Below are 24,563 nucleotides of genomic sequence, written 5' to 3' on the forward strand. Positions count from 1 at the left end.
TAATTCAGAAGTGTCCCTTCTGTGCTTAGAATATCTTCTCCTTTCCTCTTCTCCATTTTTCTTACAGGGTTTTTTAAGAGATTGGGCTGTTGGGCTTTGAGTATTTTTGTAATTAGACGTTTAACAGTAACCAGATGAAAGAGAAGACAAATCATGAAAAAAAACTTCCTGAACTTAAGCCTTGAGCCAAAAATGAGAGAATTCCACTAAAAAATTTCAATAATTGAAAAATTCCATTCAAAAATTAATACAAAGTAAATAAATCAGTCCTCGATCCTGGATTTACTGCTGGTATGGGGTGAAATCACCTATTTTCCTCCCTTTCATTAATTTATAAAATGGAAAGATGATAACTTCTACATATGACTCCTACAAAAGGTGTCTCTGAGAGAATCAGATTTCTTTGAGAAACAGATTTTTCTCTCCAGCAGCTGCCTGTACCTTGGGTACTGCTCCTGTTCCAGATCTCAGTGGAGGTTTGGCTCCTGGTGGCTGGGGATTTCCCACTGCTGGTCGGACACTTGTGAGGAATCACCAGTGCCCAGGAGCCACAGAAATCATGGAACTCGCAACAGCAGTTATGCCCTGGGGGCCACTGTCACAGCTGACTGCAAACCACAAGAATGACAATGACCTGACAGTGACAGAGTTCATTCCCATCCCTCCAGTCAACAGTTAATCAACAGGGTTGATATTTATCCTGAATTACTGCAATTTTTTCTAGTATAACTCTTCTCCTAACTTACAAGCAAGTTTAGTTGTCAGAACAGTTGTTTACTAGGTTTTTTGCTTTAACAACAAAGCTGACAAGAAGTTCCACAGAATATAAAATATATTTTCAATTTAAATATATCAAATTAAATAATATATATGCATATACATTCATATTAATCTTTCTACCATGAAAAAAATGTTATATTCCTTTATTCTTTTAATCCAAACAATTAAGTGGGAGACACCAAATTACCTTGCAACCTGCTGTCTGTTTTTAACGTGTTTTTCAATTCCTTTTCTCTCAACTAAACTATTTTAATTCTTTCAGTCTTTGTCACATGAAATTCGCCATGCTTCCAATTATTTTTATTCCATGTCCCTGAACCCTTTCTAAATTGGACACTCTTCAGAGACAGCAGGTAGCTCTAGTTGCACTATCCCAAAGATCATCCCTGCAGTTTACAAGGTTAGTCCTAGACAGTATTCCCAGCACCATGTCCTATCTTGTTTGGATACACATGGAAATATTTCTTTATTGTTTTTGTTTTAATTTTTTAAAAATCAGATTTGTTGCTAGTGTACGAGCATGTCTTTCAGGACACCAACCAATCTAGAGCAGCAGCTTTCTTCAGCCTGTGGAATACAGTTTTGAATGCAATGAAATTATTCAGACTTCAGAAAAATATGGCTCTAGTCACTGACAACACCAAGACCAAGGAGATGAATAAAGTTTATGGATGCTGACCTACCTCAAAATCTATCAGCTGCAGGTTGGCAATAAGTGTCACTAGAAGGCCACTGTTGTAGAGCTCTTGTGCCAGCTGAGCCACGATTTCTGTGGGTGGCTCTTTGTCTGTGGTCCCACACAGAATTTCTTTCATTGCTTGCAGAGATTTTGATACTTCCTCTGATGCCTTTTCACCAGCAGATAATGGGGTTTGTTTAAAAAAATGAAACAGAAAAAAAAAAAAAAAAAAAGTATGTTCTTTTAAAAGACATGCATTTCAAAACAAATATTTCTAAATGTACTTACAATTATCATTATCTATTGCAAAATTATATCATTTTAGGTAATCATGGAGGCTGGAGCATCCATACTGCACCCTGCAGACCATACACAAGATAAATTCAATTTATACATGACATACCATCATTTTCAGACCATGGGCATAAAATAGGACCAAGAGAGCAATTACCAATCAGTGCCAGCATGACCCATTAAGAGATGTGGAGGCAGGCATGGCCCTGCAGAGGCAGCAGCAATTTCACTGTTGCTCCTCCTGTCCTCCCCAGTGGGCTCCATGGCACACGTGGGCAAGAGGTGCCAAATGAAGGTACCAAAGGCTGCCTCCCCACCCACTGCTTCCTGATGGGCTGTCCCAGCTCCTCTGCTGGGAAACCAAATAAATCCTCACAGCCCTGTGGCACTGCTTAACCCAGCAGGCAGCTGAACACCACACAGCTGCTTGCTCACTATCCCTCAGTAACATGGGGAAAGGAACTGGGGGGAGGAAATAAATTTTTAGCTTGAGATAAAGATAGCTTAATAGGATAGAAAAGGAAGGAAGAAATAGTAGCAATAACAACAACAATAATAATAAACACCAAGTGATGCACAATGCAATTGTTCAGCACCCAGTGTCCAGCCAGTTCCTGAGCAGCAGCCCTGGGCCAGCTTTCCCCCCAGCATTATGGACTGAGCATAATGCCCTGTGATATGGAATATCCCTTTGGCCCACTGGGGTCAGCTGTCCCAGCTCTGTCTCCTCCCAGCTTCCTGTGCCCCCAGCCCACTCGCTGGTGGGGTGGGCTGAAGAGCAGAAAAGGCCTTGACTTAGTGTAAGCCCTGCTCAGCAACAACTAAAACATCAGAGTATTATCAACTTCATTCTTATCCTAAATTCCAAACACAGCACTTTACCAGCTACTAGGGAAAAAATTCACTTTATCCCAGCCAAAGCTTCACAGCTTTGCACTGCCACCCCTATTTCTCCTCATCAGGTATGGTTTGAGCCAGCATCTTCTACAAGGGATTTGCTCACTGAGCACACAGGCACTTCAGCCTCAGATTGAGAAATTTAAATGAAACAATTTGCTTTAGTAAAGCTCCACAGGCTGAAGTAAAATAGATCTTTCACATCTTTTGCTCCCACCTAGAGTATAGTAATCCTATGCAATGTTTCAGGTACCTAATGTAGAGCATGAATCAGAATTACCTTACAAAGTATCTTGACCAGAAGCATTACAACAGGGAAAGGAAAGACACACACCTGTAAACAGGTAACAGCTGTTTCATGCAGTCAGCAGGTCAAAATCAGATGTGAGTGATAATACCCATTCCCAAGGAAAAGGACCACTGGCTGCAGCATGGCACCTCTGGCTCATGCTCTCCTCACACCTTTGCTCCACTTTGAACAAATAAAGACTCTGTGGAGGATAGGAGTAATTTTTTTCGTGTGGATGTGTGTGCTGTAAATCCTGCCTGCTCCAGCCATGGGGCTACAGAGGGAGCGGCTCCTTCTGGGTTGGGTTATATTTAATACACACATGACCTGCAGCAAGGCCAACTGGATTGTTTGGCAGGGAGTGGGAAGGAAGTAAGGAACAGGTTTGAAAGCAAAGCTGAGAATGACAGCAAACTGACAGGCAGGATGCTGAAGACAGGACAGCATTTCACAACTTTGAAAAACCTTAACTTGAAGTTAGCCTTTTGTTAGCAGAGCAGGTGAAAAAAAAAATTCAAGACAAACACAGAAAATGCAATAGTGATTTGTAAAAGCTAACTGGAAATTAATGAATGTTCAAAGACACATCAATAATTTCTGTATATTGCTCACATACATTGAAAAGAAAATCATAATGCTTTCAAATACCACCCCATCAATTTGCATAACATAACTCCACAGTGCTCTGAAGAGGCATCTCTCACCTGCTGCTGAGCTCCCAACATTTTCAGTCACAGATTTTATTCACATTAGTGAATAAAAATGATACAAAAAATTTAGAAGTCCTAAGAAAAACCAAAACCAACCACAGTAAAAAGCTACTTTTACATTGCAACTAGGTGGAAGATTTAAGCATTGATTTTGCACAGCACAAAGAACTGCTCTCCTCCAATCTCTTTGTACCTACTTGCAGTTTTCTGCTGGTTGAGATATGTCAGCATGAGCAGGGTGTAAATGAGCATGACTGTGTGATAGCTTCTAACAGCAGAAGTCTTGATGTTCCTCACCATCACTCAGCAAAAGAGCCTATTTTTACCTCAAATGTTAGTCATGTGTCACTTGAGATATCCCACAGAGTACAGATGGGATTAACAACAGGGGCTCTATCTTAGAAACTAAAGCTCTAAATCTTTATAAGAGCTAGAGAAATATTTTCATTTTAAAGGCAAAGCCCGTACATTTTTGGCTTTCCACCCTTTCTGTTGGGCTGGGTGTGAATATCTCTGGCATTCTGTAGTTAAAAAAAATGTTAATAACTTTGCTTTCAAGTATAAGTAGTCCTTTCTGATATGTAGAAAAAAGGCCTGCAGGACTCAGCTTCGTGTTTAATTCTCAAAAAGGAGGCCAGTGTTTAATTCTCAAAAAGGAGGCCAAAAAGTGCTGTGTGAGAAAATTAAACATAGAATACTGGTGCTGGTAGACAGAAGTGGCCACCAGAGCTGCATTTCTCTAATCACCTGCCATCCCATCCACTTGGTTCTTCAGCTTTTCCACATGCAATTTAGATTTCATGTGTCATTTCCTCCCCCTTCATAGCCTCTCTATGGTCTGTGTTTTGCTCTGCAACTCTCCACCAAAAGTTATTCACAGTCAAATCTAAGGATCGCTCCTCAGTGGATATCCCTCACAACATATCTGGAGGAAAACCATAATCCCAAACACAGATTCTTAAATTAACAGCCTCTGTTTTGACATTTCCACTTAAAGTCACAGCAATTTTAGAATAATACTTTAAGTACATAAGCACTGTTTCTGGGATGGAAACTTTCTTAATACTCAGAGAAAAAAGACATTCCAAGATCCAAAGACAAAACATCTGTCCAAAACAAACAACAAAGTACATTTATTCACTCAAATACATGGAAAATACATGAAAACATATCTGCATAAGAAGTCAGACCAGTCCTGAGCCTCTTTAGGAAAAAATTGCAAAAACCAACAAAAAGCCTCAGTGAAACATCCTCCCCCCAGCAGTGCCACAAACAGAATTTCAGTGACAAAAAAATAAAAAGGATTCACTAGAAACCCCTAAGTCTATTATGACTTCCATGCTACTTTTTATTTTCCATCAGTGGCAAGAGCAACAATAGCAAAGTGCTGCAACCATCACTCCAGCAGAAATTACAATGTAAACAAAATAATTTCATGAAATATCAAAGCACTTCAGCCATTTGCCTCACTCTTGAAATTAGGAACAATCTTATTTGCAGCAGATTTTCCTTTTGTCCTCTAGGTACAAGTCCTTTCCATCATGACTGATTTTATGCCATTATATTTAGAGAGGCTCTTGTGAATAGAGAGAAAAAAGGAAGAAAGGAGAAAACTACACACACAATCCTAAACAGAACAGCTTATACATAGACATACTAATGTCAAAAGTGAGACTTTGGACAGTCAAAAGTTGCAGGTAGGGACAAAAAAGTGAGAATGACACACAAGCTGATTCCCAGCAAACACACGAGTTTAGCGTTTGCACTGCTGTCCCAGCACAAATGACAGGATCTCAACCTCCTAAGACAAGTTTCTGGTCTTTCCAACAAGTCTCCTTTCAATAAGAACTGACTCTGCATCCACAGAGTATAGTTTGTAATGCACCTCAACCCAGAAGAGGTTTTTGGGTCCATTTTGAAAGACAAGGTTTTGTGTAAATGTTGAACTCTAACAATCCTTGGGTTAATCTGCCAACCCTACTGGACTAGATAATCTACAGCAGCCTTGGAGATGCAAAATAGACAGTATAGATAAGCCTGCATAATTCTCTATGTTAAATTATAAACATGTTCAACATCCCCTCCTCATAAAGCTGATTTTTGGTCAGTATTTATTTTTCTAAACCTACCAACAGCTTCAACCAGAGCTGGAAATTTTCAAGCTGAAAATTGTTGTATCAGTTTATTTTCCTCACAGATCAAAATTTTGTCACTGTTGCCTTAACAGGAACATAACACAAAGAAAGGAGCTTATGGAAAAATGATTCCCTGAAATTTTTTATGAAAAAAATCTTCCCTGAAAGACTGATTGATCTTCAAGTGTGGGGTAGGCTGTGGAGAGGAGAGCCATAAGAATATGGCAGATAGGCACATACTGGTTGTGTTTGTGTACCTAGCACATTTCCAGGTCCAAAATCTCTCTATAAACTGTTTCACTCTTGCACAGCAGCAGGCAGTAACACATAGAGATGTCTGCCAGTGTGATGTTAAATACTCCAGTGTGTGATTCAGTGATCTGCCAGTACTCCATGCTATATATTGCAACTAAAAGCATAAAGCTTCTTGATTCAGTCTTATCTGGTTTAAAAATATTCTCACTGTGTGATTCAAACCAATTTTTCTCCTAAAAAGCAGTGCCAATGCAGCTCTCTCTACATGCAACTGTAAGAATTCCCAAGAAAAGCCATTAGCAGAATCTGAATCAAACAATCACATAACTTCAGGGTCACCCCAGATGACTTATTCTTGATGCAATTTCAAGCTGAATGGACCTACAGGGCCAAATTGTGGACATTTTGGATCAGGAGGCCTGACGTCTGTTATTTAGCAAAACATTACAGACTAGTACTCAAGGAAGCTGGCAAAGACAATTTGGGCAACCAAGCACAGCAGGGAAACGCCTTTTAGAAGGATGTATGATAAAATGTAGAAGACAGGTTTGCCCCACCTGGGCATAAATTCCTTTCCCACTGTTAAGCCTGCACTTAAGACAGAACTAAAGGTTCTGAAAGTCCTTAAAAAATAAAAGCAACCAGAATAGACAGATTTAAACTCTTGGCACCAGAACCTGATAATATCTGGAGTTTCTCCCATCTCTAGAGCAATAACAGGCCTTAGCAGAACAGGGAAGCTGAAACATGAAACGCTCCACAAAACCCCAGGACATGCAGAGCTAGGGGGAAGGGGTGCCAAACCCTTCTTATCTCATTCCCTTGGTTTCAGTGTGCAGCAATGAAATGGAAAGCAATTTTGTAACTGGCTCTGGCAGCTGCGGAATTGCATCCATGGGTATTCACGTTCCCTGCAGTCACGCAACTGTTCTTCCACACAAATGCACACAGAGCCCTCTGCATGCACCTTGCACCTCATCTCACACACCAGTCCCCAGAGCTTTACCAACCAGCAGCCAGCCAGGTGAACAGCAGCCAGGAATGGTTTCCTTGTTGCTATGTAAAAAAGCAGGATTTATTGATAGAAGTATTTGTTCCAGATATCTTGAAGTCATTTACTTGTAACCTTAATAAAATGCTGCTCTCCTGACCCTTCTGAACAGCACCAAATTTGTTACAGCATGTGGAGATGAAAGAGAGGACAGACTGCAGTGACCTACCTGAACGAGCAGTCTTGTTAGAGAGATTTAAGTGAAAGGGGCAGAAGCACGACACTTCAGGTTATTTTTACATCTTGCTTCACTATCCTTCTGAACACTGACTAAAGGCACTGCAGCCTGCAGTTCTGCCTGACAGGAAAGCACTCAGCACAGTGCTCTGAACCTGCTCTAATGCATTTCGGTTCATTTTCCACAATAAACTCTTGTCTTGGATCAGCTATACCAGAAACTGCAAATCTTTCAGCCCATCTAGACCACATGCAAAGATTAGACCAAGTTTCAACCAACCTCAGATCCATTTGCTGCACTAAATTAAAAGCCTGTGTCACTTGGAAGGCTTTTGCTGCAGGGCAGGTTCAGAAAATGTTACCAAACCTGTAGGCACCACAGATGGCACTGAGTCAGGCTGCCTCACCCGAAGGTGTTTGATTAACAGCAGGAGGGTGATGTGTTCAAGGACATCCTTCAGTGACAAACTGGATGCCACCCACACTGCTTTGTGCTGACTGGGCTCAGCAGCTGAACACACGGCTTTGAGAAGTCAGGGGGTTTGTTTGTGAGGTTGGTCAGGCATCCTTTCTATCAATGTTCCTTTACAACAGCCATTAACAATGACACAGCGACACACCAGCAATAAATGAAGCAGTGTGACCAGAGTGTAATACGCTGTCCATTCTTCCTCAGGTTCAATAGATATGACCTCTTGCTATCATGGCTCTTCTTCTCTTCATTCCTATTTACATGCATCCCCCAAATACTATAGGAGTTTGTGCCAGAAAGAAGGAAGCGAGCCTAAGCTCTGAAGGCTTTCTTTCCTATGTATTTAAATACTTTCCTGCTTTTCTAGGTAGTTCCAGATTAAGCATTTCTCATTAAATTCAAGGACTGATTGGTTCTACATGACTGAGATTAAATTGTAATGACATTTATAAAATACTGCAATAAAATTTAATTAATTGTTCTTCACCACATCAAAGCCCAAACAGGATGTCAGCAATTGTATATGCTCCAAGAACACCTTATTTTATTTCACATGTTGGAAGAGAGGAGGATTGTTGATAAAGAACGTTTTAGTCTACTTTTTCAGCTCTGTCAGAAAAGGAGCCAGATGTGCTGGTACTTCTCAACCTGTGGTCTTTCAAGCATCAAAATGTAGCTGAAAAAATAGCAAACCTTTAAACACACATATATCCATGCAAGCAAACAAACAAGAAAGCCCATACATAAAAGTAAGAACGAAACATCAAAACTTTGCCTGTTTTTCATTTAGGAGTGTTTAAAAGCATCAGAAAGCACTATGGCAACACAAAACACGCATTAATAGTTTAAAAAAAATTAGACATGTGGAGAAAGTGGGTCAAACTCAATCCTTATCTAAGGAGACAGATGCTAGTGTAGTCAATAGAGTTTACTTAAAGCTTGAATGGGTACTACTCTGTGAATAACAAAAAGCATCATGAAGAAAGAGTGTAAACCTCTGTATATCATGTGTGCATGTGTAAATGCCTCAGAAAATATGTATCATTTCCTTTACACTTACAACTGGCTTCTCTGCATCTTGTCTATCAAGTTATATCCTTCATCCTCTTCCCATTACCTGAGGAGTTTTAACTGCTCTGCTGCTAATGGCTCCTGCTGAAAGTTGCACAAAGTTGAATTAGAAGCATCAAGACCCTCTCTGCCTGACCTTGTGCCCTCCTGGCTGCTCACGGCATCTTCACCTCATACTCATGATTTCTCAGCTAGAAAAGGAAAGAGGAAAGGAGGTTCTCTGCCAGCCCTGCAGTTAATTCAGGCTTTGCCCCATTTCTCTGCCAATTCTGCCTGTATTAGCAGCTTTTAGCTGCCTCAACCCACATACCACATTTGCTGCACTACAATAACAGCTTAATTGTCACAGGATAAATCTTGTTTAAGCATCTGAAACAAGTCCTAGTTGGAAACTAATTTGCACACAAAATCAGGGATGCTCTGGAGTTGTACCCTGGAAGTGCTGGGAACCTTGGCTTTATGGTGAGGCATAACAGTACCTTTTTAGCTCTTACAGTAGACTAAGAGCTAGAAATCTGAAAATGGGACAGCCTTGATCTGCAAACTTCTCAGGTCACAGGGCTACAGGGTCCAAACCCATCTCTGAGACATCCAGGGTCTCTGGCTCCTGCAGTAGCTAAACCTCTAGGCCTTTTCGTGAAAGTTTGACAAATTTCTTCTCCCTCCAGAAATCAAATTGGAGGTGAAGTTAAAAACCTTGCTAGGCTTTCAAGAGCACAGAGTACAGCACTGTGCTTTGTTTATCTTTGCTTTTGTTTTCAGTTGCATTTCTCCAGTCATTCTCATGAAAGGACATTACTCATTGGCACTACTGAGTATATTTTGAAAATCTGTGGGCCACTGAAAGTCTTCCTATTGTCTTTTCTTCTCCAACTCAAACTGCAAACAACACTTAGAAATAGCATTACTAAATTCACAAACCTGAATGGATAGCAGCAGGTGTGACTGGGGCTGGGTGCTTTTGCAAGAGCTATTTTTCCTGCCAGTTTTAAAAGTTTATCATCATCTCAGTAGTAAAGATAGTCTTAATGATTTCCTTCCATTAACTCAGGAGAATAAATTTAGCTATTTTCTTTAGCAGGTATTTATTTCAGGACAGCTCAGTGGAACACTTTAGATGAAAGGCAGAACTGCCAAGGAGTCTCTAACCTTTCCTTCTGCAAGGAAAAGGACACTATGTGCTTCCTTGACATTACAGTACAAAGCCCTGAGTCAACAGGCTACATAAGCTTAAACCAATGCAAAAAAAGGCTTTCCTCACCTTCTGCCTTGCTGTGGAAGGGACTGCCTTGTCCCCCTCTCTCCTCTCCCCTGATAACCCACATTCACCCCAGGAACAGCCTCTACCCCACAGCAATGAAGTACACAAAATTTAAGTGAAAATCAGCCTCTTCCTGTAAAACAGGCACCATTAAGTTCACAAGCTATTTCCATTCTAATACGCCAGGGAAACATTCTGTATCTTTTGATCTGTGAGCAAAACACACAGCAGCTGTTTTGACTTTTATGAAAAATTTACATTGAGCACTCAGTTTTCTAAGAAATCTGAATTTCTCATTGTCACTGACACCCAAATATACAAACCAGATCAAGCCAAAAATTCTCAAAACCACAACCCTGAGGAGTCACTCTGCAAGCAGATCTAAAAGAAACCCAAGTATGGAGCTTCTGCTTTGAAAGTCTTCTTTAATCAGGCTCCAAAGGATGAATTCAGCAGGGCAGAACAGATTCTGATGATTTATTTAGTTACTTATTTAATGTTTTTTAGTTCAGAGTCAAATTATCTCTGTTCTGAGGTTACTGAAGGTATTTCAGAATGAAACATCAAATACTAGAGACCTCCCAGAAATCCATGCAACTTACCTTACGTAATTAACACACTCTGGGCTACTTGCTTTGAACCAAAAGTTTCAAGAGGATTTCACTACGGGTGCAAAGGGCTCCATGCCTACTTTTTGGGTTGGGATTGTCTTCATACAACTTCCTGCACAAGGTGGGGGAAGCACAACATGCATGCATACAAACATCGGCTCCACAGAAAATGTATTAGTATACCTTATCAGCTATTTCTGCTTCCACTGACAATCACTTTTAACTTAAAGTTAGTCTGTTGTTAACCAAAACCTTATACTTCTACTACAGCAAGAGTGTAGAGAGCCAGAGTCTCAGATGAAAAAAAAAAAAATTATGCAAGCTCAAGTTCCTAACTGAGGGCATTTTGTGTGTTGGGAAGTACCTATCAAGAGGTGACTGGAAAAGCAGCAAAAGTAACTCGAGTCTGTGTCATGGAATTAGAAGAGAGCCGTAATATTAGCAAAAGCCTAGCACTATAAATAGAAAATGAGTAGCACAGCTTTTTTAGGAAGTACTGGCACACAGAACATTAGAAAGGATGAACAGAGATCTCTTTTATACACATCTAGACACATATAGCTTTCCTGGTTTCTGGAAACAGTGTGCATCAGAAGTGGAGTTTTTCTCTGTGGGTACCTACACATTAATTGGCAACCCCATTTGTTATCCTGCAAACACCATTAACAGTACAATAGTTTTCACACAGCCTTCCAAGCTGCTTTGCTAGATTCATTACTGTTTGAAGTAGTGGGAGATCACCCTTTGTTTTGGCTGAGGCTCCTGGATGTTAGCATTTTCTGTCTGATCCCCAGATTTTATGTATTTTATTTATGCAAAAGTCCCCTGATTTCAGTAAAATCATTCAAACACACAGCTACATCCACAGGCAAGCATTCGCAGAATCAGGGCAGTGACCAAACACAATGTTATTCCCTTTATTCTGCTGTTCTCCCAGCATAAAAACCTTATGGTCTTCTACAACGTTACCTCATACCTTGTCTGTCTTTTTTTCTTGTTTTTCCAATATGGCCATGTTTTCTTTCAGAACTTTCACAATCTCAGCAGGATTTTTGTGTGATTTGCTAAACAAAGGCATGGTCTTCCTTCAACTGGATTTCTTCCTTCAGGATAGAAGAGGACTGCCTAAAATCAAACAACAAATAAAAACAGCTTTTAAGGTTTATACAAAAATGCAATAAAACACACAAAGACACTATGAATAAGAAAAGATTGCACCTCAGGCACTACACTTTGCTTCAGCCACCCAGTGAAGCAGTGAAAGTTCTCATGTGTAGGTCTTGCAAGTTCACTGAGGATTCTCAAGGCACCATTAGAACACGAAAAGCAACTACTCAGCACCTGAGCTGGATGCTCCCTACAGGTCAGCACTCCAGCAAGTCCATGCCTATGTCCAGTGTATTTTAGACAATGCACATCTGGCAAGCTCCACTAGATTTCACATATGGGTTTCTGTCAGACTTCACCAGCTCCATCACAGTGCAGAAAACCAACTGTATGTGCCAGAACACCAAAAGCACCCTTTGTTTAAAGAAAGCATTGCAAATTGGAGTCCCAGCTTCTCTGCCATCACTCCTTCAGTTGCTTTTTTTTGTCAGCCTGGGGTACCTTGAGAGGAAACAGTTGAAATTATGCCCTAAGTCTGACAGACTTCAGGAATTTGTGGATCAGATCTCACTTGTGTAGAACATTGCCCGAGTTAAATAAAGATCAGGTCCAAATATAAACACAAACTTTTTCATGACATTTAAATGAGAATTTTAATGAAAATTCTCAGTTTGTTTAATTTAAAACATTCTTCTTCTGTATGGTTAGAAAGGCAAATACTACATCACTCTATTTATATATGAAAGAAACCAAGCCGCTCAGTTTCTGCTTAGGCTGTGAATTCTTATGGGTTTTGCTGAGGGTCCAATACAAAGATCTATTGAAGTCAATGACTGATTACAGATGAGAATATGTTCTGGTTGGAAGCTCAGCACTGTTCTGGACTGCATTCCCATGTGTACAATAAAAAAGGGAAAAAAAAACAAACCAAAAAGCAAAAAATAATATCAAACTTTCATTTCCTTCCACAGCAAAAGAAAAACATCACAATTCCTCCACACACACATTTGTGCAATTAGTTGTGAAAACATAAATACACATACATACCACTTCACTCCCATTATTCTCCAACATTTGCAATTTAAAAAGCTTTATACCAGAGGTTTCAAAGGAGAGAACTAAAGAAGCACATAAACAGAGCATAAAGAAAACCCAGTGGTACCAAAGAACCAACTCCTCTCATGCTTCATTGTTACTATGGGCACACTACAGAATTCATAAGGAAATATGATCCCATTAGAGCCATACATCCATGTGTTACTAATCCCCAAATAACCTATGGAATTAATACCCAGATTAGGCATACATTCTGTCGCAACTATAAATAGTAACCATATAAAACAGCCAAGTACAAAATTAAAAATTTAAAAGCAAAATCTATACAGACTTTATCCTAGTATCTTATTTAAAAAATACTTCAAAATATTTTTGCAGAGTATCTTTACAGGAAGAGTTTCTATGACACACAGGAAATATTTTTGAATGTGTTATTTAAACTAAAAGTTCTTTTACAGTGCCCAAAATAGGTGAATTTGTATATAGCTTCTCATTTTTTTGCTAGGTCAGTTTTACAGGGATATTTTCACATCCAGTGTCTGAAACCTCACCACTTTTGCATTCCCATTTTCAAGCTCCTCACAGTCCTGTTCAAACTCATTTTTATTTCTCCAGTTTTGGCTACATGACCTTCACTCCTCAGCTGAGCTCCCAGCTGCAGAGTTCTGCTCCCATGCAGCTCAGAGGTGCAAGTTTTGGCAGTGCCAGTCACCAGAGCAGAGTCCCACCTCAGGCTGACAAGGTGCATGGTTGAAGCCTGGGTGCCCTTTGGGGCACACTCAGCTACACACAAGCCCTGGAAAACACTGTGAAGCCAGTATTACACAATAAAGCTGTTTGGATGCTGCTAGGAAGCACCCAGCACTCTGTAATCCCAAATGTGGTGCAAATAGAAGATTAATAATTCACAACACACTTTGAGAAGGACCTGATTCTGCATGTTTTTGTTATCCTGAAGGCATGGCATGAGGATGTGATGATGCAAGAGAGAGAGAGTCTGAAATCAGGAGCTTAACAGGCAAGTTGCATTTCAGAAAATAATTACTTTCTTTCAGGGTGGGGTAGGTATATTCAGATTGCTAAAGTGATCCCTTCATTTTTTCTTCTCAAAAGTTTTCACACAAAGAAAAGTAGAGTGGGAGACAAATTGATTTTTTTTAATTAAGTACTTATGAGCTGAAGGTTCTGAGATTTTTAAAAAACGAAGTTCACATTTCTAACTAAAATGCTTACAATAAACTATTATTTCCTATCAAAAATTAACTTACATGGCTGTCTAGAGTAATGTGTCTGTATTTAAAATAATCACTATTTTTACCATAGGACCAGCACTTTTCAGCTGCATAGGTTCAGTATCACCAGCAAGTCAGCAGAGCATTGCTCAGTGATAAAATACCATTTTTCCTCCACTACATACCCTAACAGTATCTTAATCACAACAGCAAAACCACCAATAATAGGGCAGGAAGGGACTCAAGAAACAGTTTAATTCATTGCTCTGTTGAACAGAGCCAAGTCTCTGCATCATTTCATTAGATATAAAGTCTTAGATAACAAAGCAAAGCCTCTGCTATATGCAAGTGGAGGGGGCAGAAAAAAAAGGGGGAAGAGCCACAAATATGCATGAAATAACATTTTTAGATTTATTCCTTCTCAGGACACGGTTCTTAACCTGCCAAAAGATGATCCATCACCTCAGAAAATACATACTGGCAGCTGCAGAACCTTTTGGTTCCCCATGCAGGAATATTCTAGGGGGACACGTGCTGTTCACAACTACAGGCAGAAGCACATGGGGGTAAAGTCACTCTACTGAGATTTGGGAGTTGTGTTCCTTAGTCTTATGGCTGGCTATCCAATAAAACAAGTGACAAAACAAGGACTCCTCCAGCTTTGCTCCCCATAACTGGAGTTTCCAGAATCAAAGAAAGCACAAGCTCTTATTAAAGAAGCTTTTATCACAGCTGGGCATTTCTGTCCTGGCCTCCTCTTTCTATCAGCTCTCTGCTCTCTAGGCTTTTTCTTGAAAAGTTTTCTGTTCAGTATAGGCACTAATTTGGTTTAGAGGTCCTATTATTAATATAACTTATTTTCAGTATTTGGAAATATATTTCAGTTTTTGGAACTTGTTTTTTTCCACACATCTAGTCCTCCGTCAAGGTTGTTTGAAATTTCACAAAAAGTTCAAAAGTTACCATGAGAAGAGAATTAGGATGAGAAATAGACAGTGTGACCACATAAACTTCATTCTCTCAAGAAGCCAGTCTAAAAATAACTGAAAAACTAAGATGAATGACAATTGAAAAATAAATGCAACACAGGCTCACCAAAGGTAGCTCATATTACAATCCCTTATAAATATATTTTAAACATAGAAAACAGAGTAAAATCCATGTATCTAACATGGAAATGCACTGATTTGAATATAGTACCAAAACACTAGCTGAAAAATTATCATATCATCTGACTGGGAAGGCAAGAGCAATCTGTGGATGGGATATTTAGAGAGGTATAGGAATTAAGAGCCTATCCAATAATTGTGGTGACTGAAATCAGAAAGATATTATCAACACATAACAAGACTGGAATATCATTACCTGGGAAACTGGATGGAGTCAAGAACAAAGATAATAAAAAAAAAGGGATTAAAAAAGGGATAAAAGTTAAGAGTAGAAAATATTGGATAATACTGAACAGTAGACGAGACACAGCTTGTAGGTGTTCCAGATCCCCAGAAACATTCAATATCAGATTGGACAAGACTCTGAGCAACCTGATCTAGTTGAAGACATCCATGATAGAGGGAATTGGACTAGATGACCTTTTAAGGTTCCTTCCAACCCAAACCATTCTATGGATATCTGCTTCAAGCTGAGGACTTACCATGAGAAATTATGAAAGCAAGCAGCTGGTGACATATACAAACACACAAGTATTTTACAGATGTGAGAAAGACAGATGCAAATCTGTGATAAATCACAAAAATAATGGTCAGTAGAAATCCAAAGGTATTTATGCCTTTGTACTCAGTGTTGATAGACCTTCATACAGAACACTGTACACACCCTGAACACACAGAGTCAACTAGAATCAAGAGGTTAGAGCGGGTGGAGAGAAGCACACTGGATGGCCAGAAAAATGAGAAGACCAACATATCTTGGAGGCTAAAAGTGCCCACCTTCATAAGTTAAAATAAAAATACAGGAAAGCTGAAATAAAAGCTATTTTAGCTTAAATAACAATAACACTTTATTTATGCAGAATCAAGTGGCTAAAAACTGCTGATGTATAAACTTCAGCTGGAAATGTAAAGGTTTCCACCCATTGGAGCTTTGAGGTTTTGAAATGACCTAATCTACCAGGCACACTACAGAGCATCTGTTCATAAATTTTTGACACTGCTGTCTGGCAGCAAGGGACAGGACTGAATGAGCCCCTTTCTTTCCCACTTTCTAGGAAAATTTTTTCCATCTAATGGTTATTCAACATATGTTTTCATAACATCAAAAATGGATTGTGGACACTCCTGAATTCATAACGGAGAACCAGCCAACTTGTAAAACATTTTGTTTTGATGATATTATTTCACTGGTGCTCTTGAGAGGAGCTTATGAGACCAAGGAAAGAAACAGCTGTATCTTACCAGACTAACTCTCCCAATCTCAGTGATTGTCTCGCCCAGTCATAAGGAAAATACCTCAGCAGTGCTGTGGGAGGAAACGAAGTTTCCTAAGCCTGCTGTTTCCATCAGCATGAACATGACATTTCAGACACCAGAGTTGGAGTGTACAGCACACTTTAGAAACTCTAATTTTACAAAAAATACTTTCATGGACTATCATTCCATCTTTGTTTGGAAGGAAAAAATGGTACTGATTTTGTATTAGATAAGCCATAGAAACACCAAAAGAAAACAATAATGAACCACTTTCTAAATGTCAGCCTGTTTCTCTTCAAGTCAGGAAAAAATCCACACGGACTAAAGCAGTGAATTGAATCTAGAGCTGGATGTGGTTTACATGACTTTTAGGTTATTCAGTAGCCTGTCAAAGTTAACATCCCCTCATATTCAAGGCATAGAGTCTCTCACTCTGTCTCCAACTCTACCCATATTTAACCAAGATGGAAAACACAATTGCATAAAACCTATCTACCTACTTTTATTCTGTCTCCTCTGCAAAGGGAGAAGCTGAAACACAGAGATGACAAGACTTACCCAAGGCCACATCAAAAATAACAGTGGCTGTGTCAGGAATGCAACCTAGATCATGTGACAACAGAGCCGACACTTTATCAGGCTTCAAAATATCTCTTCTGCCAGTTTATCTGCTCATAAAGAGAATGTACTTTAAAAATTTAGCACAGCTATAAAGTACAGAAAGAGATCTAGTTCTGATTGTAGGCACTCTCCACAATTTCTCTGCTTTTAAGTCATACTTCCTCAAAATATTATAGTGCAACTGAACTTGTAAGCACAATGAAAGAAAAATGCACACAGCAACACCACTCTGCTCAGCAGCCCATCCCACTGTGAAGTGACTCAGTGAAGCAGCTCAATAACAAAGGCTTCTTCCTGCCCACAAAAGCAAGAATGGAAGAGAGCACATGAGCCCATCCATGCACTCTTTGCAGATGCTCCTCTGGACAAAAAATTTGGTCTTCAAAAATAAATGAGAAAAAAAAAATTCCTTCCCAAGGAGTATCAGATATTTCTCTTGCCTTAGCTCCCAACCTTCATCAAGTTATTGAACAGAATCGAAACACTTCAATAACTCATATTGTGTGAGAGTTTCTGGAATAGAAAAAAGACCTTCATTTCCCATTCACTGCAGTGTGCCTATGACCCACACAGGTCCTGGTCCCAAGTTAGCACACTTTCCTCATCATTTTGTCTAATTCAGTCTCCACATAATGGGAGAGGTCCTCAATTTTCCCTCCTGCCATATTTGGGAAAGCTGTTGCAATGACAGAGCAATGTACCAGGAGATGGAAGCCCCCATGTGTGGTGAGCACCCCGAGAAGCCCAGTTTGTCCTTTCGCCCTCCCCAGTGCAGTCCCTTCACACATCCCATGTTTTACTTGATACACACAGGAATTAAGGCTATGGAACAAGCAACTACTCTGCAAATTCTCAATGAGTTGCAGATTTTGGAAGGTGCAGTGCAAATGAAACAAAAGATTAACAGAAGATGGGACAGATTTATGGTTAGGGTGAATGAATGCCATCTCTGCTTGGCAACTTGATTTTTTCCAAAAACTCAAGAATTTACTCGTCACAAGCTTTGATGTTGCCTACCTGTTGCATTACCTGAAATGAAGATGGATATTAGCTGAAACTTGACCTGAAAACATAAAACATCACAGTAATGCCTACCATCACCACAAATGTAATTTTTCTAGCAGATGGCAAGCATCCTGAAGATCAGACATGGAAAAGAAGTAGGCAGCTCTGCCCTTAATCTGATCACCTCTACAGAATGAGAATAATAATATCACACAGTTGTTCAATAATGTTATGAAACTGAAGCCATTCAAGTGCTGTGGTGTAGCTCTATGGAAGCACCTAAACAATTAACTCTTTTTAACTGAGTGCTTGAATGCCACTTCAGTAAAAAAAACAAGGAAAAAACCCTACACGTATAGTCTTTCAGCAAACAGAGGGGATAAAATGAAACACCAAAAATCAATCTGGTCACTGAGGCAATCTATTTTGATAGATGCTTTGTTCTATGATGGTGACACCCTGCTCCACATGTATTCACATCCCTACACCCTCTGTGGGAGCCATTCAGCTGTTGAGGGGCCACATGGAGAGCCAGGTCAGGGAAATGACCCAGGTTAACAAGAAATAGCCTGCTGTGGAAAAAAGGTCGCAGAGGTTTCCAGTCCACTTCTGCCCAGATACAGTCTAGGACTGTACCAGCACAAGAAGAAAAGAAGGGGATGGGAGGAGGGTAGAGACCGGGCTGCTGGAGCAGATGCTACAACTCAGATATTCACAAACCATACCAAGAATGAGGCAGTGATGATCATAAAGGAGGTATAAATGTGTGACAATACAAACAAAATACTAATCATAGAAGAATTTGGGTTGGAAGGAACCATAAAGATCATCAGGGCTCCAAGCCCCCTGCCATGGGCAAAGACACCTTCCACTAGACCAGGTTGCACAGAGCCCATCCAACCTGGCCTTGAGCATTTCCAGGGATGGGGCATTCACAAATTCTCTGGGCATTCTATGCCAGTCTCACCACCTTCACCATAAAATTCCTTTATAATACCTAATCTAAACCCATCATGAGTGGGGTACAGAGAACAGAATTGAAGATAAGGACATTTTGCTATCTTCTATCCTTCTATTGGAAGTCCTGTGTTTTCACATCCACTATTATTATTATTAGTAGTAGTAGTAGTAGAAAACAGCTTTTGCACATTGCAATGCCAGGTAACATTCAGATTCTCACCCATGCAGAAGTGGTATCCTGTGGCACCACGCTCACACCAGCATCATTTATCTGTATCACAGGATCACATAGGCTGTCCCAGTCATACTAATGAACTAGCTAAAAGTGGTAGATTATTACTTCGTGTTCAAATAAACTAGAAATATATGAATCAGAGGTTTTACAGTCACCAAATTTGCAGAATTGAGAATTCAAGAATATTTGGAATATCAATTTGCATTTACTACCACAGAGATCTTTAAAACCTAAAAGATTAAGAATTCAATTCCATGCCTAACTGTAGTCCATAGCAAAACTCCCACAAACTCAGTCATGCAGAAAGAGCTCTCTTAACGAATGTCTCTGAAGTACACACAATTCTAACAGAAGAGTCCTTAACAGCTTTTCATTTACTTAAGTAAAAGGAAAACCAAGTTAAAAATCCATTTCTAGTAGAAATAGTAACTGTAGAAATAATGGGAACTGGTAACATAATTTGAATAACACAGGCAGCAGCCAAGAGGGAATAGGACTTCCTCTAAATTAATTAGTGAGGAACATGGATACTATTTTTGTATTTGGTCCAATATTACTAAACTTACCTCTCTGAACAGCATTCACTTGATCAAGCTCGTGGCAAGTCCACTGTGTTATTTCAATAGCTTCGCACTGGATTAAAATAATTTTCTATAGAAGTAATTTCACTTTACTCATAATATTAGCCTAAGAAAGATCCTTTGCTTTTAAGAAAGACCCCAACTTCCCTTAAGCTCCATTAAAGTTCTACCTGATGAAGACTTCATGAATTGCCCATGGCACAGAATCAGCATTTCAAGCGGACGAGACCTATCGTCTGCGAAGGAGGAGCTGGGTCATTTACATACGCTGTTCCTTGTGGCAGTTCACACGCACGCTCATCTTCCCTTCATCTCCTTCCCCCTGGCTTATGCAAGTGGCCACGCTCTCATTCCTCTGCATCTCAAGAGCCAGTCCGCAGCTGCAGGCAGCCCGCGGAGAGGAGCAGGAGAAATGATATATTGCAGATATTTTATTTTTGGAAACCACACTGTAAATAAAGCCATTTCCAGAGATATTCCATGGACACGGAGTGCTTGGTCGCAGAGCCAGCGCCTTATGTAACAGGAGGAGCATTGTTTAGGGTTGCCTGCATTAAAGAGCCACTCCTGGTAACACAGTTTACAAAGCTATAAAAAGCTACCAGCCTAACTGTCGAGAACGAGCAGGCAAGCGGTTTATTACCGAAAGGCCGGTGCTAACTGGAAAAAAAGAAAGTTTCATTAAACCACTCAACTTCCCGTCACTCGGAGAACATCACCCCGGCTGACACTTACCGTGAGGGGGAAGCTGGGGGCTCCTAGGCGGCCCAGCGCAGCCCCATGGCCAGGTGCTGAAGACAGCTCTGCCGCCTCCCTGCAGCCCGCGCCGCCGGCAGCCGCCCTCAGTGATCTTCCATCTAATCCCGCTTCATTCCCCCAAGTGGCAGAGCCCAGGGATCCCGCGGTTCGGCCTCCCGCTCTTCTCCTGCCGGGCGGCCGTCAGCCTCTGGAAAAGCGTGAGCAGAAAGGATCACTTGGACATGCACAGGCGCTCACAAGCAGCTGTAAATTTCCACTCCCCGCTGCCTGCGGCTGCACTCCCGGCTCCTCGCCGCTCCTGCTCCGGCGAGCTCTGTGCCTGGCTGCGCGTTCTTCGCCCACTGCCCTCCCCGCTTCCCACTCCCTCACTCGTCTTGCTCACAGGCTCACACACACACACACACACCCCAAACGTCAGAGGAACGCGTGGAAAAGCAAAAGATGAAGTGATCGCTCCGCCGAGAGATTTCCCCAGGGTTAAGGGAGGACATGCGACAATTTCGCATCACTTCTGTAAGTTTCCATTCCTCTCCAAAGTCTGTCGGTGCAGGGGGAGGCATCGCTGACGGGTCCTCGCACCATCACGTGGCGTAGGCTGCTGGAATTAAATTATTCACCTTGCCGTCCTGATAGGAATGCAAATAAGGGAGCCCAACAGCGGGTTGTCGTTACAAGATAATTTAAAAAAAAAAAAAAATTCAACATGCTCACACACCACATCTTTCAGCAAAGTCCTGTCCAGAAAAGCTACAGTTAAGCTACTTCCTGCCTGGCTATATATTATTACATAAAGATCCAAATACTTTTCCACAATAATACTTGAGGGGATTAAAAAAAAACACCCACCTGCAGTATATTCTCAGCAAAATTTAAACCCTTATGAAGAAAAACATTAGCCAAAGTATTTTTTCAAAGGCTAATGTGATGGGGAAAAATCATAAAGTATTCTGAAACAAGTACTACCAGCTATTATCAAGCATACAAATAAAACAAAATGTAATTAAAGGAATTTTTAGTGCTTCATTTTTCTCTCTTGGCAACTATTGTTTGGCAAGTGCCAGAATTCCCAAAGGGAATGGCGAGCGCTGTCCCCTCTGCCCTCAGCTGTTGAGAGCAAGGGAAGAAGGATGCCTTACTATAGGCACTGCAAGGTGGGATTTAAAATGTATCTTCATCTGGATCTTGGCTGAGTCCCAGCTCGGATGTGTGCCCAGCATGTCCTTCTGCCAAGCTGTCCAGCTTGGGAGGAAAACTTTACCTCCCATCACTTCTTCCTCAGGGTATAGCCTAGCCAAAGTCCTACATTATTAAAAATAATTTGGTATGCTACATTTGCTTGGGGAGTTGATCTCAGAGTTAGCAGCGCTACAGTTGCATCAGATCTTGATTTAAGGCTCACCTGCAGTAGCTATTCACAGCTCTACATTACAGGCAGCCAAAAGTGCATGAGAAACCTAATTTCTGAGGAATACAGATGAAATAGACACCTTTTAAAGGGCTATGAGCCTTTGCTTGCAGTGCCAGCTCTGAACTGAAGCACACAGGAGTATCCCAGATCCTCACTTTGAAGAGCCACTCGCCTGTCCCTCCTGGGCTCAACGAGGCAGATGCCACCCCTGCCCCCTTAACCTCTCTGCCTTTGCACAGGAGGCACCAAGCCAACCTTAGATCAGCAGATTTGTACTCCCAACTTATCAGTAAAACACGTCATCATTTCTGCTCACACTTTACATTACAGATCATCAAGATACTGCAGCCCTGTGTTTTTGAACCGCCCTGAACAGCACTGGGAACAGACATTAATTAGTGCTGCTCTCGCTGCACCAGAAAGCACTGCAACAAGTGACACCAAGTGGCAATTTCTGCTACAAACCCCTTGTGAAATATTCTTCCAGCACTGAATTAAAGGCTTCACATTAGCCACCATTGACCAGGTTTCCTCTCCAGGCCATCTCCACAGAGAGCTCAGCAAGGGACACTGTGGACGCCAAGCTCTGAGCAGGGTGAGCCACCCACGAATTTAGGAGGCACACGAACAACCTGCACAGATGTGTCGTGGTATGAAGGACGTGGAGAGGGGAACTGGCACTGGGCACCTTTTTGTATGTGCCCTGCTGTGTCCCAGCTGGGTGGGGAGAGGGAAGGGGTGCTGGGCCTTGTGGTAACTTACACTCACACTGGCATTGGCCTTTTCTTTTTTATCGGATACCTCGGCCTTTGGGTAAACAGTGAAAGTCAAATGATAAACATTCTGCCCTTGGGCTACTTCTGACAGTCCTGGCTTTTCCTAAAGCAACACAACAATCCAAGTGCATCACTGCTTCCACTGTGTGTTTTTAAGAAAAAAACTTTTTCCTCTATTTGTCCAAGAAAAAATTTATCTTTTCTATTGCAAATCCACCATCCCTTCAACAGGTAAAACCTCAACTTTTTGTTGTACCGTGGAGTCTAACAGTAGTAGGTGTTACCCTGAAATCAAACTATAACAAAAAAAGATTGAAATATCACAACAAATGTGTTTTAGTTGCACATAAGAAGCCCCAGTGGGGATAACCTGTGTATCACTTTGCTCCATAAAATATTCACAGACAATTTTGATTATCCTGACTCTTTGGAAGTATATAAAATTTATCTACAAAGTAACTATCCTTTGTTTTGGACTAAATATGCCTGTTTTCCTGATTCAGAGCAATAAATTGAATTTGCACTCAATTACAGTTAAACTTTTACCATCTTCTACCTGAGAAAATATTTTAGGGCTTTAATAGGAGCCTTCTACACAGCTGGAGAGCAAGAAACCCACCTGCCTCCATCCCTGCATTGCAGCAGAAGAAAATGTGCAGAACAAGGTAGCTAAAGGGGCAGGGGAAAAAAGATTCTCTGCTATTCCAATAATCTGTTTCATCTTAAGTAGAGTTAATTATCAGATGATAGGAAAAGGCCCTGAACCATTCAATAGGAATTAAGCCATAATTATTTGGTGCTCTTATCTGTTTGTTGGGGGTTTTTGTTGCCAAGAGGTCATTAAATATTTCCAAAATGTGTTTTCTTCAATTCTTAATTTATAGCCATCTAAAATCTAGAAAGATGTAATTATAAATAGACAAAAAATCTCTACAGTCTTAAAGTACAAGGAAAAAAAACCTCTCTGCACTGCTAAAGTACTTCAGCTTCCACATATTTAAATTTCATTATATTTGTTTCCTTTAAAGAGAGCAGAGTCCTCAGGCTAAGGCATGGTTAAAGTACTATTGAGAAATGTTTGTCCTTGCTTTCATAACTTAAAATCATCCCATCTAATAAAGACCAAAGGAAGAAAACCCCTGTAGGTTTTTCCTGCCCTTACCATTTAGTTTCTAATTTGGAAAAGAGAAATTAGGGAACTTCAACAGGGAGTGAAATTGCAATAGTGCAGATGATAAACACATGGCGTATATATATTAATTCTGCTTATTTAATCATCCATTTCCAGTCTGTCTACCTCCTCTGAGATTACTTCCAGCATTCCAAACCCCTAAGCAGCCTCTAATAATAATAACAACAACATCCTTCCTTGCCCCCAAATTGCTCAATGCCCCAGGCCATCAAAATTCAGTCCTCCACAGCAACAGGTTTAGTTGTGTAATGCTGACTATCAAGAGGAGAAGCTTTAGCATACTAAAAATATTCCCCCACCCTCCAAAACCTGAAAATGAAGTAACATCCCCCACAGGATTTCATGCTACTCTTACAAATCCCAAGATATCAACATTTTGGCAGCTTATTGGGGTGGAGAGGAACTAAAAACAAGTAATTTATATAATCTACATCATAAAGCTGTTACACTTTAACTCAAAGCATTTAGCTTTATTGCAGAACAATATAAAGCGTGCCCAACAACACTTCTAAAACCTCATGAA

General features: G+C 40.6%; 1 protein-coding gene across 6 annotated transcripts in view; it reads right to left on the bottom strand.

Moving 5' to 3' along the window:
* CAB39L (calcium binding protein 39 like) overlaps window positions 1-24,563 on the bottom strand; it is a 60,797-nt gene that overhangs the window by 22,454 nt on the left and 13,780 nt on the right. Inside the window, exons 1-4 of one of the 6 annotated variants that reach the window (XM_021528409.4) lie at window positions 21,071-21,244; window positions 20,641-20,851; window positions 11,659-11,807; window positions 1,464-1,628 (exon numbers count right to left, since the gene is read on the bottom strand). In XM_021528409.4, the coding sequence (XP_021384084.1) occupies window positions 1,464-1,628; window positions 11,659-11,760 (267 nt within the window). In that variant the 5' untranslated portion in view covers window positions 11,761-11,807; window positions 20,641-20,851; window positions 21,071-21,244. Of the gene's footprint in view, window positions 1-1,463; window positions 1,629-11,658; window positions 11,808-19,890; window positions 20,031-20,075; window positions 20,300-20,640; window positions 21,024-21,070; window positions 21,245-24,563 lie in introns of those variants that run through there. The other 5 variants (XM_085577911.1, XM_085577905.1, XM_021528412.4 and 2 more) reach the window with 5 other exon arrangements.

The sequence above is a fragment of the Lonchura striata genome, chromosome 1 (genome assembly GCF_050655825.1).
Source record: "Lonchura striata isolate lonStrDom1 chromosome 1, ASM5065582v1, whole genome shotgun sequence".
Classification (NCBI taxonomy): Eukaryota; Metazoa; Chordata; class Aves; order Passeriformes; family Estrildidae; genus Lonchura; species Lonchura striata.